Below are 20,824 nucleotides of genomic sequence, written 5' to 3'. Positions count from 1 at the left end.
AACTGGGGCTGTGATCCTTAGCCTTGGCTCCACCAGTCAGCCATGTAACCAGTTCTGAGGGCTCTGGCTCAGCACTTTGCAAAGTGGCACCTATAACTATCCTTACCACAGGATGGCATAATGAGGATTCCTAAGTCAACCGATCACATCACCACTTCCACTTGCATTTTCCCAAATCAGGGGGAATCATGAGAAATCCTAGGACTGTACTAACCTTTCTTTCTTCAACACTGCTTCTTTGACAGTAGAAGCAGGAATTAGGAGGCCAAGTTGTGCAAGATTCTTCTCATTCCTTCCTCGAATAACACTCTTCCAAGTTTATGGCAGTGGCTATATCCTTTCCTTCTTTATGTGCAGGGTGCATTTTTAGCCCTTTCTTAAAAAAAACTATCTTCGTATATTTGCTAGACAGCAGAGGAGAGTGATCTGATTTCTCTCCATAATTTTCGCCAAGAAATGCATTTTACAGTGATTTTAAACATGGCTGAATAATTTCAAACTTTTTACCATCTTAAAACCTAAACAATAAACATACTTTTTAAAATAGGAAATTAGGTTCTTTATAAAACTTCTAAAACGAGGACTCAAGAAAGGTGATTTACTAAAGACAGTTATTATATTTCAAGATACTTTAGATTAAGAGTGAGAATGGGAAAAAAAACATGGGGCGGGGAGGCGCGGAATTGAGTAAAAGACCGCAGAGACAGTAAGGACACTGGAGAGAATGAGTATCTGACATGGATGAGACCAACATCAGCTGACAAAATACCCACTATCCTTTGCAGACAATGCCTTGTTATCCTCATTTTTACAGGTAGAAATCTAAGGTCTGAGGAGTCTAAATCACTGACTAGCAACCCTGGCTGTGAATAAGAAAGACCTGGGCCTAATCCCCAAGACTAATTTAATTATTCTGAGATAAGATTGGGTATCAAGCTCTTCAATCTCCCCAGGTGCTCCTAATATGTAAGGTGAACAGAGAACACCAGCTTATATAATGTGACCAAGGCCCCAAGAGCTGACCAGGATTCAAATCTAGGTCTATTGGACTGCCCTCTGTACAGCATTAACTCTGAATTCTGGAAACAAGGTTTTAAGAATTTATAAACTATTATTGACAACTACTCCAAAAGGTCAACAAATATAAAAGCACTCAAAATACAACTGTAAATGACCGAGCACAATAAGACTATTAAGACTAAATTTAACACTGAATTGAAAGTAATAAAATAAATGACACACATGTGGAGTTTCCATATACTCCCCAAGTTCAGTCCTGGGTGAAAACACGAAAGAGAACCTGTTACCTGTCAGAACCCGGGTGAAACTCTGAAAGTAGGGAAGGCCTCCTGCGAAGCTGCTGCTGCTGCTGCTGCTGCTGCAAGAGCTGTGACGCCTGACTGACTTCAAGATGAGAAGAACGGTAATCAGGGACCGCAAATTCCTGGTAGGATAATAGTCACACGTTAATTATTAACCAACAAGCAAAAAGCATCATGCAGCCAAACCAAGGGCAAATGTACAAAGGCAGTTATGGTCCAATAAGCATGGGAAGAAGCAGCAATGGTGATTTCAATGCTTCACTGACCTAATTCTCTTCCCATAACCTAACCACAATTAATCAACATTAATTGTGTATCACTCAAAAGAATTCAAAATGAAATTTCGTGTTCAACCTGTGTTTGATTTATTCTTCTAATAACGAATCACAGTAACTCCTAATCTGTACTATTTACTTAGTAGGATCTCAAACCCATGTGTGCAATATGAAATCCTAAAAAGTATTCCTATCTTAAATTTAAAATGGATAAGCTGGAAGGGTCACAGAAGCCATCTAGTTAAATCCATGTATAGTGACAAGTGAAGAAACAGAGGTCCAGAGATCAGCATGCTAGTTAAGAGTAACAGTTTCCCTCATTCTAGGTGGGTGTTTTTATGTTTATCTTCCTATTTTTTGAACGACACATGTAAAGGGCAAATACAAGCAAAGACAGCACTGAGGAATTTTCTCAGAACACAGTAGAGCACAAAGATATAGGAATTACAGAAGAAAAGTTAGAAATCTCAGCTACAGTAAAAGGCTCTAACATTCAATATCCATCCACAGGTGAGAGGCAATATTCTAAGAAATAAAAAAGCAGCATTTCTCAGAAGTTAGAAAGGACTCAGTCCTCTCCTCAGGTTTCAAAGGGCCTAAGAGAAAAGTTGAGCATACTTTAAACATTAAACCAGAATGTTTTAAAATTAAAATTAAATTTAAAATTAAAATCAGAATTTTAGAAAACCAATGATAGAGAGAAAACTATCAGTCATAAGACAGAAAAACTTGGTTTCCTACAAAGTAAGAAGGATCATAATTGAAAAAAGACTTCTCATCAGCAACACTGACTAGAACAAAACAGACAAATACATATTCCAAGTTCAGAGGAAAACAAATCTGGAACCAAATCACCAAGGGAGTTAGAGAATGATTTCCTGAAATATGAATTTGGGTTCCCTTAAGTGCTTGGCTGAATTCCAATCTGTAATGCATAAGGAGAGCACAGTCCTGTCTTTAAAAGGCTGGACCAAGAACAACTTCCGAAGAAAGAACTATTGGAATGATAAAACAAGCAATTCCCAGAGCTCCCATAGGGCCAGTAAGAGTGAAAGTCGCTCAGTCCTGTCCGACTCTTTGCAACCCCATGGTCTGGAGCCTGCCAGGCTCCTCTGTCCATGGAATTCTCCAGGCCAGAATACTGAAGTGCGTAGCCGTCCCCTTCTCCAGGGGATCTTCCCAACCCAGGGACTGAACCAAGGTCTCCTAGATTGCAGGTGGATTCTTTACCAACTGAGCCACCAGGGAAGCCCTACACATGGCCAGAACTCATTCAAATTTCCTCCAGCCAGTGACAAGAAACCTCACTGAATACAGAAGACATTTAGTAGATACCCCAGAAGAGAAAAGTTCAGAAGTGGAGAATAGGGTTTTCCTGGTGGCTCAGTGGCAAGGAAACCACCTGCCAATATGTAGGAGACAAGGGTTCGATCCCTGGTCTGGGAAGATCCCACATGCCCCAGATCAACTGAAACCCATGCACCACAACTATTGAGCCTGTGCTCTAGAGTCTGGGAACCACAACTGCTGAGACCTCATGCCCTAGAGCCCCTGCTCCACAACAAAGAACACTGCAATGAAAAGCCTGCGCACCACCACTAGGAAGCAGCTCCCACCTGCCACAACTAGAGGAAAGCCCACGCAGCATCAAAGACCCGGCAGAGCCCAAAATAAACAGATAAAATTAGTTTTAGTTTTTTTACAAAAAGAAAATACAGGGGGAGGGAACATTTCCCAAGCTAACACTCCTAACAGGCTGAATGCTGTCCTCTTAAGATCAGAAACCAGGCAAGAACGTCCACTCTCACCTTCTACTCAACATGGGACTCGGGGGGCTTGGGGCGGGCGGGGGGTGGGGTGGGGGGGCGGTGCGTCTAGCCAGTGCAATAAGTAAGAAGGAGAACAGACACCTAGTGTGGAAACAGAAAAGCAAAGCTGTCTTTATTCTCAGGTTACAGTATCATCTACACAGTTAATCCTGGGGCATTCATAAAAAAGCAGGAAGTAACAAGTAATTTTGCAGGATACAAAATTAATATACATAGCAGCAGTGAACTGAAAACTGAAATTTAAAAAGCAGTACCAGTTACAACCCAACAAAAATACTAAATATTTAGGAATAAATGTGACAAAAGAGGTTCATGATCTGTACACTGAAAATTAAGTGACTGGATACATACACAAATTGTGGTATATCCATATCCAGCAATAAAAAGAAATTACCAAGATGTGCCAGACACAGATATATTTCAAAAATATGAGACAGAAAAGAAGCCACTGACAAAAGCGTTCATGTGAAATTCAAGACAAAGGGAATCTGTCATGATGGGAAGCAGATGGGTATCCTGGGAGCTGAGGTCTGTAGGAGGTGGGGGAGGGGGCCTGAGCTGGACAGGGAAAAAGGGAACTTCCTGGGGTGGCAGAAATGCTCTCTCTCTTCATTTTGGTGGTAGTCTTATAGGTGTATGAAGCTGTCAAAACGTACACATACAATGAAATGTTATTATATATAAACTAAACCCAAAGTTGATTTAAAAACAGCAGCAGCAACAATAAGCTAGGAAATCAGTAATCAGATGAACAGCATTGAGGCAGTAAGGACACACAACCCAAAGTCAACACCTAACCACGGTTAAGAACCTCAGCGAAGAGTAGAGAGTGACTTTCTCAACCAAAAAGGGCATCTGCAAAAAACGTGAAACTAATGACCATTTCATCTCTTCCCATCTCTTTTTTTCAAAGCTTACACCCATGGCCCTGGCCTGCTCCAAGCTGGTAATTTCATCTTTTTCACAAGGTAAAATAATCACACAAACTCATCTTCCTACTATCAAATCTCTCAAGAAGGTAGAAGTTCTTTAATAGGTCACAAATAATACCAGTAGCTACATGAACACACACATAGAAAATCTAAGCTCAAGACCTGGCTCTCACTCAAGACACCAAGTCTTCCATCCAGCTTAATGCTCAACGAGAACCTGGCACATAAACATAGGTCTTAACTTAGAAACTCTAGGTCATTGACACTCTATCAACAACTCCTACCATCAGAAGCAGAGACATGGCCAACTCCTGGAATCTGGCATAAAGCCACACTAAGAAGATAAATATAATTAATCCTTAACCTTTGAGAATGGTTCCTGCCATTAAATATATATACACACACACACACACATATATAATTGTGTTTGGTTTCTGATCAACAAATGTATTACATAGGAAAAGTAGAGAGAAACATAGAATACATGTGCAATTTGCGTGATGTCTGTTCCTTACCTGCTGGTGGCGGGTGCTGGGAAAGGTGTACTGAACAGAGTGGGGAGGATACCGACTTTGTTCTGTGCTGAATGCTCCTTGGTTGGGAGGATAACCTGAACTTGACATTATCAGTACGGATGTCCTCACCAGGTTGTGAGATCAAGTGCAACAAACAATCATGCTTCTAGGAAATCACCTGTACAGGATGGGGAAAAAACAGAAATGATAAGAACTAACTCACCAAGAGTGCTTCTAATAACTTATAACCATAGCTGCATAAACAAAACCACTATTATCAGTAAAAGCTTTCTCCCGTATATTAATACTTACTCAATATAACAGAAGTTACAAGGGCTTTAAAACCAGAAATGGGTCTTTTCCTCTATACTGAGAAGAAGGTTTTTTAACATATCACAAATAAAACCAGTAGCTACATAAAGTGAACACATAAAATCTTAGCTCAGGAGCCAGCACACAGCAGCAGCTCAGTAAATACCTTTCTTTCAATAATTATCTGAGACACAAATATTAAACATTACAAAAACAAAAATCTATGGCTGTAAAACTGTAAAAAGTCAATTATTAAAAGGATTCAGGAATAGTTACAAGGTTAGGTGTTTGTGCAGAGGAAATATTGTCTTTATTCAATAATTTGGCCCCAGAATGACAGCCTAAGAAGACACTAGGGATAGAAACGCTTTCAAGGAAGAAAATCGAGAGCCTATCACTTCAAGAAAACTACTGCCCCCTTTTTTTTAAATTAGAGTTTAAAAAAAACCTGTATCCGCCACCATTAGCCTAGCAGCTTCCCCACATTTAAAGACTTTTCCAGCAAGACTGGTGGTGATATTAACAAATGTTGAGGTTTTGATATTACACAATGAAATTTAAAGATCTGCATAACTCAATGAATCAATATTTTCCAAATGACCAATACAGAATTATAAGATTATGCATAAATAAAACATTTTAAGTCAAAACATTTTACCACAATAAGTTGCAAGACAAACCAATAAATGTTTAATGTGACAGAATATGAAAGGTTTACTGATATGGCTGCAAATTCTACACAGTAATAAACCTTACCACTTGTCTGGTTTGGGTATGATATCAAAGAATACCCACAGTTATCTTAAAAGGCTATCAAAATACCCTTCCCTTTTCCAAATACATATCTATATGAGGCTAGCTTTTTTTCATAAGCTTCCATCAAAACAAAGTATCACAGGACTAAAACACAGAAGAAGAAATGAGAATCAAGCAATCTTCTTTTCAGATACTGAAGAAGTCTGCAAAAATGTAAAACAATGTCACTCTTCTCAAACTTTGCTTTATTTTGGAAAATACATTACATTAACATTTGGGCTTATATTATTTTTAAATAAATATCTTTTGAATTTCCCCATTTTAATAGCTAATATGGTAAATATCAACATATATAATCCACATAAGCAAAAGCTCTTTGGAGTCCCAAGTAATCTTTATGGGTATAAAAGGAGTCTTGAGACCAGCAAGTGTGATGGTCGCTGGCCTAGAGAATGAGGTCGTCTCCAGACAGACTGACAGCCACAGATGTGGGTCGCGCCAGGTCCCTGACTCCTCCTAGAGGCCCTGGCCCTGTCAAAGTGTGGCTTCAACCCAATGTTTGTGTCAAGTGAACCACTCTATGGGGCAGGGTTGTACCAATCAGATTCCCCTCCAGGTATCTGAACTGAGAAGGTCAGTTATTGCCAAGTGGTCAGAGTGGGAGTGAAGATGAGCCAAAGGACATGTCAGAGCAGTTGGAGAGGAGCGGAGGACGTCAGCCTAGACACGGGCCAGAACAGGATGCAAAGAGCAGGGGTGCCCCTGAGACACACCAGGAACTGCCTCTGACACTGTGTTCCAGAATCAGCTCCCAGGAGGAGGTACTGTGCTTCTTTCCTTCTCCCCGGATTCCTGTTCAACTGCCTACGTAGTCTCACAGTGAGTCCTCTTTGCTTAATACAGGTGGAATAAGTGTTTACATCTTAATATCACAAGATCTCAAGTCCCCAGATAACTACACAAACCTTGGAATACTCTAAATGTAAGGTCCATCAACTGATGAGGAACTGATAGATAAAATCGGGTATATTCACAAAAGGGATTATTATTCTGCCATGAAAAAAAAAAAACAAAGCATGATACATGCTATAGATTGAACAAACTCTGAAACATAACGTTAAGTATAAGACACCAATCATCAATGACTGTGATTCCTTTCATATGAAAGTCCAGAACAGCCAAATCTATAGTGACAGAAAGTAGATTAGTGGCTGCTTAGATATACTGAGATATATATATAAGAAAATAAGAAAAAATGATCACAACAGAAATATAAAACATGAGAACATGATAGAATTATGGGATTAACAAAAGAAATAAAATTAATGAAGGCAATCTGAATAAAGATAAGAAAAGTAAAAAACAAATTGGCAAAATATATAAAAAAATAATGCCCAGTGTTGGTGAGGGTTTGGAGGAAAAGGTAGTTTCACAACATGACTGGTGTGTTGGTAAACTGGGTACAGATTGCTTTCTAAAGAAGAATAGCAATTTGTGCAGTATCAGCCCTGAAAATATGCACATTCTCTACCACAGCAACTCGGCTTCTAGGAATTCTTTTGGTTATTCAATAGACATATCCAAGATGAATGCTTGAGGCGGTTTCTCAAGGAGCTGCCCTAAATATACAAGAGCTTAGAAAATTATTTTGTAAGAAGTTTAACTAATGAGGGACTTCCCTGGTGGTCCAGTGGTTAAGAATCCTCCTTGCAATGCAGGAGAAGCAGGTTCAATCCCTAGTCAGGAAACTAAGATCCTACATGCCGCAGGGCTACTAAGCCCACATGCCTCAAATAGAGCCCACCTGCTGCAACTGCAGAGAGAGCGCGCCACAACCAAGACCTGACACAGTCAAAAATAAGTATTTTTTAAAGTTTAGCTAATGAAAAATTTTACTTACGTGACACAAAAAAGTTCTTATAAAAGAGAACATTTTGTTTTATAAAAGTATAATTTACATACACCACTACCACTTGATTTTTCATGTATGTCTATCATATCTTCACAAGAATTTAAGGCTAAAGGCAGAAACATCATGTACATATTCAGCAAACATCTACTGAGCTGTATACTCTGTATGTCAACACTGCTCTAAATGCGGGCACAGAATGGGACCAAGACAGGCATCTTATTTTGAGGAGACACAGACACGAAGTAACCACAAACACTATGATAAAGTGTTATAAATAAGACAGGATTGGAGAAGGGGAAGGAAGACATGCCTGGCAGGTAAAAAGCCAGGATGATCACATGCCCCAATTTTCTGAAACACCCAATTTACAACTACTGTCCCCGTGCAGTTATTAACCATGTTCCATTTCCCTCTCAAGACTGTTCCAGTTTGGGTAACACATTATATTCTAAGATGACTTTTGAGCCCAAGCCTTGAAAAGACAAGAGCATTCAGTGGAGAGAAACTAGAGAAACCCTAAGGCAAAGTGAGGAGGCAGAGAAAGAGGGAGGGAGAAGGTGACCGAGGCCATGGGGTTCTGCTGGCCATGTGTGTGACCTGCATGGTACAAACATTTTCTTTTGGCCTTCCCAACTCATTTCATCTTTCCGAAGACCTTTTCTACCCCAAATTTTAAAAATATTCTTCTATATTCCCCTCTTACACTTTCTTAAAGCTTTTAAAAATACATTCATGCTCCTTAATCATCAGAATGGGTCAGAAGACGGCAAAAGCCAGCTGATTGCTTCCTGCCTGCTCCCGCCAAAGTCCAAGGCACGAAAGTTAGAAAATCTAAGAATCGGGAGGTTTTCAGGTTTACCCAACTAACACTGATTTTTACAGATAAGGAATCTGAAAGCACAGAGAAATTTTAAAATTTCTCTATATCACAATCATCTATGGCAAAAATGGGAGAAGCTAGTGTTTCCTGTGACGCTGTGCTGCTTTCTCACAGGGAGTGAGCTACTCTGAGGAGCTGAGATAGATAAGACCACCCTCAAGACCACCTGGGCAGCGCTCTCCTCCGATACACCTGCACTTGCCAGTGCAAGGGGAAAAGCCAGCCAGGGACAGGGGAGGTTGTTTTGGTTTTGTTTTGGGGAATATATATTATATGCATGATCTCAGAGTTTCTCAAAGTACCATAGAATACAGAGGGGAAAATCTTCTCACCCCTGTCCCCAGCCTCTACTCAGTTCTCTTCCCAGAAGGCAACCAAAGTTGGTAGTTTCCAAAGTCTCCTTTAAAAATGCCTACACACACACTTTGCCCCCTACATAAATGGGACCTTGGTGGATATGTAACTGTCCAATATCTTGCTCTTATTACATAAGATCTTAACACATCTTGACAATCATTTTCATGAGTTCATAAAGACCTTCATTCTTTCTATTGCTGTAATGCATTTCACTGTATGAATGTTCACAAACATTTTATGTTTTCCAAGTAATTCTGATCTGCACCCCTGCTTATGAGATCTGAGGTCTCTGAGCTCCCCTTCCAACTCAGACATCCCAAGTAAATAAAGCTATAAATGGAATGGAGACGCAAAAGGAAAGATCTTAGCTCAAGGTCATCCAAACTTTTTTCCAACAATGGCTTACATGACGAGAAATCTATGCTGTATGGTGTTGTTTTGAAGTTGTTTTGTTTTAACTTCCAGCAATGCTGAGTCCTGAGTACAACACATACTCAGATGTATATAAAATAATTGGTCTGTGTTTCCCTTTTATCATAACCAATCCTTCGTGACATCCTAGTTTTCTGATGTGGTTTTAGTGAAGTTTAACTTGAAATACTTTAAAGATAAAGTCAGTTACTATCGACCCAACACAGGTGGGTAACAGAACACCAGCAAAGCTAGAGATCAGCCCTTACCGGATACAAATTTACGGGTCAAACGGGCCCCACCTCTGGTCACAATAATTGCAATTTGCAGCCTACTATGAGCTGACCTCCTTCCTCAAAACTGATCCATGAGATGTACAGCAATAGTTCAGACCTTTTGTTTTTTAACCAGCACTATCTCCTCAAAACCTTACATGGAAGCCAAACGTATAAAATACCCAAAGAAGAAATACTCAGATTCAGAGAGAACAGGGAAACTAGGTCTCTTTTCAGCCTCCTCATCCCCGTCCCGCCTCTGACCCTCACTCCAGTCCTGGCTCACCAAGACACCTTCCACAGAACACTGACAGTTTGCAAACAACTGAAATAAAAGAATCTGGCTGAAGGGGAAGGGAAAACCTTAAATGGCAGTTTCCAATTTTAAGCTCAGTTCCTAGCTTCAAAACTCTAACTCAGTTACATGCTTAATTCATGGACTGTAAAAATTCTGTGAAATGTTTAAGAAACCTGGTCAAGGTTTTATGTGCAACTCCCTCATATCAATACATTTAATTGTATTTTAGGGTGAAAATAAAACTAGATGTCATTGTGTAAGTGACAGAAGCACATTTTATCTGAATTTTAGAGAGAAACTTAGAACTAGCCTCCAATATTTCACAAACAGGTAATAAAATACAGTAAAATGAAGTCAGTCTATTAAATTTCCTTTGAATCTTCCCATACTAACGTAATAAAGACACACACTCACAAACACAAAAATTGACTCAACAGGAAACTTATCTTGCAAAATTAGATTTCAAATGCAACCCTAAAAAAAAAAATTTCCTTCTCCCCAGGAACTCCTGGCTTTTGGCCTACAATCTTTGCATAACCAAAACGCACTTGGATAGGTTTTCAAGGTGGCTTCGGCTATCTTGGAAAAAGTGCTAAAAATATACCTCGCTGTGGCAGGACTGCAGACGCCTCTTCAGATGAGCAAGAACGTCTTCACCAAGAGTCACAACAGAGGCGAAGTCCGTATTTCACCAAAGCAGATAAAGGACCCTATAACGTACACAATTCAATTTTCTTTTAAAGGATCAAATAACACTTTCTGATACAAAAGTGTGGCGGGGGAATGACCTCTATGACACCACAGACGCCGATTCTAAACTGAGGTAAATCAGGTATCACTGATTCTCACAAAGCAGCTCAGCTCAGCCCAACTCCAAATGCACATTAGGCAAGGAGAGGCTAAGATGGCCCCCTGAGGTACCCAACTACCTCTGAGAAAGCCCATCTGAGCCTATCTCTGGTCCAGCCTCCAGGAGAGAAGATAGCTAGAAACCATCCCAGTGAGCTCTGTCATTGGTGCCCAACCAAACAGGATTTCTCCTGTAAAATAATCTAGAACATTCTTCCTTCTAGGGAAAGAAGCTACTCTAGGGGAATGCCATTGACAATCATGTTTTATTTTTGGCCTCTCTGACATAATGACATCTCACCTGAAGACAGATGAAGGGGAGCTAAAGCAAAAGACCTTTTAGTTTAGACTACCCTACGCCCAATAAAGTAGGGCACTGAGAGGAACGCATTAATATGGGCATAATCATTTCATTAATCTTAGATTCCAGATGTTCAATAGGTAATTCTGAAATGAAAACACCACCACTACTCTATCCCTACCAAGGCGAGAAGGGAGAAGGTTCCCCAGACAGTGAGCGGCAGGAGACAGCACTGGGGAGCTGAGGACTCTGCCATGTGGCTGCACTGTACTGACCTAATTCTCTAAATTGACAACATTCACTCCTGCCGTGAAAATTAATATATTTCAAAGTCAAAATGGACAACTATTTGCAACCCTCTCCTCCATTAACACAAAGAACAGAGGTTTGAGATTAGACGCTTTCACTTTAGCTGCTTGACCAGGATTAATCAAGACAACTCTCAAGGAGAGTAATAAGGTGGCCACTTACCAAGTCTCTGTTGCATCGCAGGCAGAGAACTAGCAGTGGCGAGCATGCGCTCACCTAAACCACAAGCTCCACGATTCTCCTGAGTGAAGCTCTGGCGAGGCTGAGGAGCTTCCCCGAGACAGTTTCCTATCTCAGGGTGATCTTAAAGATCACGTTTTTTTGCTGCCTCCCACTAAGAGAGGCTGTAAAGGTTAGGAAGCAACACAAAACAGGGCTAACGAACAACTTCTAAGGTAGATACTAAAAGAAAGTAGGGTAAATGAGAAACTGACTTAAATGTACTGCTGCTGCTAAGTCGCTTCAGTCATGTCCAACTCTGTGCGACCCCATAGACGGCAGCCCACCAGGCTCCCCCGTCCCTGGGATTCTCCAGGCAAGAACACTGGAGTGGGTTGCCATTTTCTTCTCCAATGCATGAAAGTGAAGTTGCTCAGTCATATCCGACTCTTAGCAACCCCATGGACTGCAGCCCACCAGGCTCCTCCGTCCATGGGATTTTCCAGGCAGGAGTACTGCAGAGGGTTGCCACTGCCTTGTCCGTAAATGTACTGAATTCTATACCAAAAAAAATGCAAACAAAAAATAAACAAAACCAGAGACCTGTGAAGGTAGCGGCCATCTCTTCTTCTCCCACATGCCTCCCCACCTAACTTCTTTCTTAGCTCTCAACACACTCACTCCAACAGCAAGTCCTACCCTTCCTTCATGCCCCCACCCACAGCCTCCCAAGATTCTCCAGCCCCACTACCCCCAGTCTCATCCTAACCAGACTTCCCACTTCAACACTTTCTCCACTCAAAAAGCCAAATGTCAAAAAAAAAAAAAGCTAAATTTAGTCTTTTAAACCATCATTCAGAACATGTCACTCTCCTGCTCAAGACTCCTTGGGGGCTGCCATTCACTACAGACAGAACCAGAACTCCTCACAGTGGCCCAGGAGCCCCTGCTGACTGGCCTCTTCCTCCCTGACTGCTCATGAGGCCGCAACTCGAGCTTCCCTCCAGCCTCTCACTGGTGCCAGGCCTCAGCCCTTTGTCCTTCTGTACTCTCGGCCTGGACTGCTCTTCCTGGCTCGCCGTGGGGCCTAGGACTCCTCAAACTTAGGTCTCAGTTTCAAATGCCATCTTCTCAGAAAGGCCTATCCCAGCCACCTTTCAGTTACCCTTTTGTTCCTTTATAGGCTAATCATAATCTGAACTGCATTCATTTGTTCTATTTCCCCCACTAGAATATAAACTCTCTGCTTGATTCCTTACTACATTTGTTGGACAAAAGAAGTAAGAAATGTGCAAACTTATTTGAAGGAAAATTTGAAAATCTACTGAAGAACATAAGTCATTTGAATAACAGGATAGGAGTTATTCCTATGACTCCTATAACAGGAAGTACACAAGGTGTCAACTTTCCTAAAATTAGCCCATGAATTCAATACTGCCAATCACTATTCATAAAAACCTCAGCAAGATTTCTTTTTGAACTTCACAGAATGATTCTAAAGTTCATCCCGAAGAATACACAGACCAGAACTGTCAAAGTCTGAAAAAAAAAAAAAAGAGAGAGCAATGAACAGACGACTAACCCTATCAGTATAAAAACTATAAAATAGTAATTTAAAGAATATCATAACATATAACAAGAGACCAAGAAAAAGTTCTAAGTATATTTAGCAAATGATAAAAGGCACAAATCTAGTAACTGGGGCAAAGGCTGGATTATTCACCAAATGGTGCGAACACAACTGGTTATTTCAGGGAAAAAACATACACACCTCCTATCCCCCCCAGAATATATGTCTACCTCATTTCCTATACTAGAAATAAATTCCAGATGGAGCCCAAAAATTCAAAGTTTTTTTTTTTTTTTTAAAGGAAAAGAAAACTGAAGAGAAAAAGAAACCTTTAAAAATTAAAATCTGAGGACTTGTTTTAAAAATGCAGAAAGGTATCCAGTCAAGTCTTCCTCTCACTCACATGCCTCTGTCACTTAGCTCTCCTTCCTACAACAACCAACAATACTAGTGTCCTGGGTTTTCTTTCATAAACATTCTATGATATAAAAGCAAATGTGTATCCATTAGTTTTCCTCTTTAAAACAAGCAGTGGCATACTAGACTTAATACTTCTCACTTTGCTTCTTCAGTTTAATAGATGGATGAATATTTTAAATCTTAGAGTGAGGAAGGTCTAAGTAGATCATGAAACCCGAAAGTCGTATACAGACCAAGACACTCACCTTGTCCAGTCTCTATGTTAAATATCGTTTACATTATCTCCATTTCATTCTACAAACAAGGAAATTAAGGCTTACAGAGGTGAAGTAATGTGCCCAAGGTCACAGAACCAGCACAATCCCAGCTGGTTATACCTGACTACAGAATACTACAGATAATACTACAGAATACTGCAGATAATAATACTTACTACACAATACTGCAGCGGGCTATACCTGACGACAGAATACTATAGTTAACAATACTACAGAATACTACAGATAATAATACTTACTACATAATACTGCAGCTGACTATACCTGACTACAGAATACTACAGAAGGATGGGTGGGGGATAGGAGGTGTGCACAAATATGAAAAATGTAAACACCCTAATACCTAAAGAACCGAAAAACACCAATAATCCAACCAAAAAATAATCAAAAATAAAGGCAGATAATTTCTAAAAGAAATACAACTCCCTCCATTTAAAAAATGTTCAACAACAATAGTGATTGATAAAAGGCCAATTAGAATCACTTTTTTCCCCACTTCTTAAATTGACAAAATATTTTAAAGAGTAATTTTCAGTGCTGGTCAGGGTCTGAAAGTGAAAGTGAAGTCACTCAGTCGTGTCCGACTCTTTGCCACCCCGTGGACTGTAGCCTACCAGGCTTCTCCGTCCATGGGATTTTCCAGGCAAGAATACTGGAATGGATTACCATTTCCTTCTCCAGATCTTCCAGGCCCAGGGATTGAACCCAGGTCTCCCACACTGCAGGCAGATTCTTTACCATCTCAACCACAAGGGAAACCCACCTGTCTTCTTTCATAAGTGGAATACTATGTAGCTATTAATGACCAAAGTAGCTCTAAAAACACCAACTAGGAATAGCAGAAGAGCATATTAAGGTCTCATAATATAGAACATTACATAACATACGGGGAAAAAACCTGAAAGAATACACAACACTTAGCAAATTACATCTAAGAATTGATGCTTTCACTTTCTTTATATCTTAAAACTTCCATGTTGAACTTCTGTAAAAATAATGTATTGCTTATAATAAACAGAAAAGACTTCAAAATAACATATCCTCCTTCACTCATTAAAATGGTTCTGTGTAAATAGAGTGTAACTTCTCCTTCTACCCCTCCCCTCCTGCTCAGTTTATGCCCCACCCCATTCACACACACAGACACACACCATTAATGGACTACACACTCCCTACTTCTGGCATATTTACACTGTGTGTATTTTAGGCTGTAACTCCTAGAAAGCACAAGCTTTGGTTTCATTTCAAATACATAAAAGTCATTGTTATTCGAAGCTGAATTAAAAGAACTTAATCAAAAGTAATACAACATTAAATGTCTTTGAACAAAAGTTCAAAGTCATGATGATTACTACTTAGAACAAAAATTTCAAAATTATACAAATCCATATGCTACTGCCAAGGGAAATGAACTGCCAAAAACAGACTACTGACTCTAAACCATGCATGACAACAAAAATGTGAAAACAGCTTATCAGTTAAAGTATGGGAGGGAGGTGCAACCTATAACCATAAAGGTGACCCTCCTAACAAGTCAAATTTTCCTAGAAAAATGTAACCTCAATTTATTCTGGTTTAATTTCGATTTATGTATAATTGAGTAATCTTAACTCTTCCTTCTATCTTGACTAATCTACTCAAAAATTTAATTTTTGACATAAAATTAATCAACTAGTATTCTTTCAAAGAGATCCCTTCAAAGGGATTTTATAGTAATCCTGTAAACCCACCATTCCTACTTCACATTTTTTCCCTAGCACCAAAACAACTCAAAAATCCCCTGCATATTTAAGTTAACACATTTTTGTTCTAATATTATCTGGAAATACAAATAATCTGAGATGAACTAATTCCCCACTTACTCCTTCTCCCAAGAATCCAAGAGAAATATTTTAAGAAATGGTTTAATAATAATTCACTGATAACACATGTTTTACCTGACACCGGTGAGTTTCTACCTGTTTATTAATTTCCAAAAACTGTTCATTATCAAGTTCCCACATGTGTATATCCACCAGCTTCCACAGCTGCACCAAGTACCTCCAGGCTCCTTCTTATACATTCAGCAGATCCTTACTACACCTTTCTCAAGAACAGAGAGTTATTCTGGGAGCAGGGCCAGAAGAAGGATCAAAAAATAAGTGAGACATAGACATGTCCACAAGGGGCTTATGGTATACTCTACTAGGGATTAAATGGACATGTATATAAGTAACTATGATGTTATAACAGAGGTTTAAGTAAAGTATTAAGAATTTTCAGACCAAAAGAAGTCATCTTCAGACAAGAGGAAGGAGCAAGGAGACTTCCTGGATGAAGTGGTATGTGATAAATACCTCTCAAAAAATCAGCAATATACATATGTGGTAGTATGGAAGTGTAAGGTAGGGAAACAGCATTCTGGAAAAAGCACAGAATGGGAAAAAACAACCCTTCTTAACACAACCCAAAACAGGCATGTTATTTAACAGCCCAAATGGAATTTAAAACACACAAACATATCATGCTTCAGTATTCATGTGAGGACATTAGTTTAAAAAGAAAACTATGCCTTTTCCTTTAAAATAAATTTTATGGCATGAGTACCTATAGAAAACTAACATTATATATGAAGCTTTTCAACATGACATTAAAAAGACAGTTCATGTTCACATTACTTATCTACGCTTTCATATTAACAACTGAAGCTTCTCAAACTTAAAAAAAAGTAGCAGTTTGAAAGTGAAGCAAGCAATAACTGATACATAACCTAACCTATCAAATTGTGTCTCTAAACCACTGGCATAATAAAATTTCCATCACAGTAACACTTAAATTCCATGAAATGTCAGTAGGTCCAGATAACCTTAAAGGCCTTTTTGTTTAAGAAGATATTCATCATAACAGATTAAAAATGAAACTAGTAATTCCCAGTGATCATATTACTGATATAGATCAATACCAATTTTTTTCAAACTATCTTTTCACTGCAGAAATGTACAGTTAAGGAGGTATATTACTGAAATCAAATTCAGTATCTCAACTGAGTGACTGACCGCTCATTCTCCAGCCCACCCCCTAATTTTTGTTTTCAGTTGTGTCAACCTTCACACCGAATCATCCCCTGATGATAGTGTGACAGCAGGAGCTACTCTGGACGGCCGAGGACTGGATTCTGCTGCTGGCCAATAGCAACAGTTCAGGCCAGATCTGTTCCGTTCACTGACCTTGGGTATACTCACCAGTAAAACACAACTGGTTAACCTACATGACTCTATATTCTATAATTCTATAAATAATGAGCATTTTGTTTTAACCAACTTAGATTTGTCTTTGAGATTACTGTTAAGTGACGGTAACAGCAGCATACATAAAGAGTCAACCTGAAGACTCCCCCAACACCCTCATGGCTTTGTATGCTCTCATTTTCACATGCAAAGAGGAAATCCCCTTCCCCCCAAAAAAGCAGGTTGTATCTGAAAACAATCCAAGTAATATCCAAGTAATATTTTGACCACACAAGCTTCTGGGATAGAAAAAATGGTAGAAGAGTAAAAATATTCAAGGAAAACCACCACCACAAGAATACCAAAATAAAAAACAGATGCTCTACATACAGTTCTTGCTACATGACAGAAGCTCTGGTAGCTTTTCAATACTCCTAAGGAAGTTCTGAGAGAAAGACAACGTTTCCTTAACCTTCTCTCTGAATGTACTTTTGCATCCTGAAACCTGAAAAGAACAAAGTATCAGACAATCTATAGACTGAGTTCTTTGTGCACATAACTGATCCCGTCAACTTTATACTTTAATAGCACTTAGTAACATGCCCTAAACATGAGGCACGCCACACAGGCTGAACAAGTGAACGAACTACACAACGTAAGTCCATACATAATAAATTCTGACCAACCTTTACTACTACTTTGTACTGCGTTCCAGTAAAACTCAATCTCTGAAGTAAATGAACACATGGAAATAACTAAGTATTCGAGATCTCTATTATCCTCAAACATGAGTTACGGATTTGAAATTTCAGTTAAGAGAGATTACAAAATACAATTAAAACTGAGTAACAAACACACAAAAAACTGAGTAAGAAACAGCCTGACATTAACCTACATCAATCCCTGGCTTATTTAAAAGCCTCTACTTTCTCCCAAAGATAGAAATGGCAAAACAAACTCTCCAATCCACAAAATTTAGAAGAAAAAAAAGCTTAGAAAAACTTGACTAATCTGTACTTAGCCTTGGAACAAATTTTACTCAATTGAATTCAAAGAAAGAGTTAATTTTTAGCATTCTACACTTTTTCAAAAAAATAGGTGGGCAGGCCAAATTCTTACGTTTTACTATATGAAGTCCAGCAAGACACCCAGTTAAAAACATTTATTCCTCAGAAGTCATGAAGAGGATCACAGCTACACAGATCTGTGACAGCAGATCAGCAGGTATACTCCGTAAGTTGTAAGCTATAACTGTGAACACAATTTTCTAATTAGAATACAATGTTAATCCACACAATAAACATTTGCTGTGTCAATACCCTCTGGCAGTGCCTTAAAAGTCAGAGAAGGGCTTCTCCTGTCCTCAAGAGGAGATAAGACAAGTAGGTACCTAAATGCAAGGCAGAAAGAATAAATGCCGTGAGAGATGCGCAGATAAAGCATTTCAAAAATGAAGAAGAAGCTGTTACTCTCACACACAAATATAACCTTTTGATCTTTGTAAAGCAATTTCACAACTATTAATTCTCCTAGGCTCACAGTAGCAACCTAGGAGAGCAGATATTTTCCTACTAGCATAGATGAGGAAACTGAAGCAGAGAAAGGTTGATCCTGTTCCAAAATGACACATGGCTAAAGACCAATCAGGACTCTTTATTACATTTTCTCTGAGGGAGGAGTTCAACATATTGCAAGCCTTTTGTAAAAGGAAAGAGAATTTTCATATTGCAAGTAATCATATCCTTACGTATGTATGTGCATATTATTCATATACATGTGTGTGTTAACCTTGATTTCCATTAACAGGTCTGCTTAAAGCACAGCAAAGCAACTGTGTACTATAAATATTAAAATAAATAAACTTCCACTGGAATTTAATAGAATGAGCAAATAAAAACAGTACTTCTTTCTGCAACAACTTGTGAAATAAATAAGATTTCTTCCGTAATTTTTACCCATGTCTAAATAATATTCTAAAGTTGGTCTGCTTCTGACCAGTTGGTTCTGCCAATAATTATCTTTAAGGATACATCACATTTTCGAAAACTATTAAAAACTAAATAATGCCATCAACTCTTCAGCTATCCAAGGGAGACTCACGTGTGACGCATCAGCAGCAGCTATTGATCAAGACATGCTGAACGAATGAATGATTTGAAGGCATTTTAAAATCCCTGGCCTGTTGCTCTTTACGAAACGTTCAGCCTCCCATCACTGCCTCACCAGGGTGCACGCAAGGAATGTAAATTTCAATACAATTAGGATCTAATTAGGGAAGCAAATCTGATGCAGGTGAAAATACTAATCCCAAAGATTAGAATTACCCACACCACCAAACCAAGGTTAACTCTGTAGAAGCGGGACTGGAGCCCGCAACGTCGGTTAAAAGAAAACTGACACTTCTGAGCAAATACTTTTACTAAATATCACTTATGCCCACTCATACCTTTAATACACGACTATACCCCTAATCCAGTTAATTCGAAAAATTCTGTCTCCTCGCCACTAAGACTGACTTCTCAATGATAGTTTCTCTAATCCCTCTTCCCCCCAAAAGAGAATCCACGTTAAACAGCCACGATAAAAGCCAGAAGGTACCGGGTTCCCATCTCCGCCGTCCCCCGCCCTCCCTTCGCCATTACACCCCAAGCGGTTTGGTCGCAAAGGTGAACTAGTTTGCTCTTCACGCACTTGTCCACCGCTGTCACCCGCCCTGACCCCTTGCACACTCGCGGGCGGCCACCAACTCCGCCCCGGAGGGAGCGCGGGCCGCCACCTGCGCGGGCCCCACCCGCCGCCCGGGCCCGCGCCGCCCCGGGCCCCGCAGCCCCCTCCCCGCAGGACACCCCGGGCGCCCCGGCCCATTCTTCCTCCAAACTCCAGCAGCCTCCCCCACTCGCCCGGCCCCGCTCCCCGCCGCACCCTGCTCGCCTGGCCGCTGAGGGCATGAAGCCCGTGGCTGGGCGGGTCCCGAGACGCCGGTCCCGCGACGCCCCTCGCCGGCCGGGAAGGCGCCCCGGCGGCGGGCGCCCCCGAAGCCCTCGGCGGCCCCGGGCGAGCGGCGGCCCGGAGGCCGGGCTGCGGGCGCCAGGCCTACTCACCGGGAGCGGGCGGAGCGCGGCGGACGGCGCGGCCCCGGGCCTGAGGGGCAGGACGCAGCCCCGCGCGCGGCCCTGCCCGGGCCCTGGTCGGCGCGGCGAGCCGGGAGCTCACTCCAGCCGCCGCCGCCGCCGCCGCCGCTGCTGCTTCGCCACCTCGGCCGCCATCTTGACTCAACCCCTCTCCTCCCCCCCGGCCCGGCGACCGCGGCTGAGGCGGCTCCGGCGCCGGCTCCTCCTCCTTCCGGAGGCTGGCAGGCCGACTCCCTCCGCTGGCCGAGTTTCCTGGGTTGCCCGTGTCCGACCTCCTGGCATCCTGCCTCGGTCCGGCGACAGCGGCGGCCCCAACGCGGAGCCATCGCGCCCGGGCCTCCCCGTGGGCGTGGGAGAGGGAAAGACGCGGGCCTTCGAGCCCGGGCTGCCGGGGTCGCGCGGCCACCAGCTCGCTGCTTCCCGGGCTCGGGCTGCGTTCGCAGCGGGCCTCCCTCAAACACCGCGCGCGGCCGACCGGCCCGGGATGCCAGCCCTCCCTCCGAGGATCCCGGGCCCCCGCGCCCGCC

General features: G+C 41.2%; 1 protein-coding gene across 1 annotated transcript in view; it reads right to left on the bottom strand.

The window, feature by feature from the left end:
• The window catches only part of NCOR1 (nuclear receptor corepressor 1), a 114,667-nt gene extending 94,264 nt beyond the window's left edge, over positions 1-20,403 (bottom strand). Inside the window, 3 exon segments of the mRNA XM_070389549.1 lie at positions 1,308-1,444; positions 4,874-5,051; positions 20,268-20,403. Coding sequence (XP_070245650.1) covers positions 1,308-1,444; positions 4,874-4,981 — 245 coding nt within the window. The 5' untranslated portion in view covers positions 4,982-5,051; positions 20,268-20,403.
• Positions 20,404-20,824: the final 421 nt, after the last annotated feature.

The sequence above is a fragment of the Bos mutus genome, chromosome 19, assembly GCF_027580195.1.
Source record: "Bos mutus isolate GX-2022 chromosome 19, NWIPB_WYAK_1.1, whole genome shotgun sequence".
Classification (NCBI taxonomy): domain Eukaryota; kingdom Metazoa; phylum Chordata; class Mammalia; order Artiodactyla; family Bovidae; genus Bos; species Bos mutus.
Note: the sequence above shows the minus strand (reverse complement) of the source record. Positions and strands in the feature narration are given on the sequence as shown.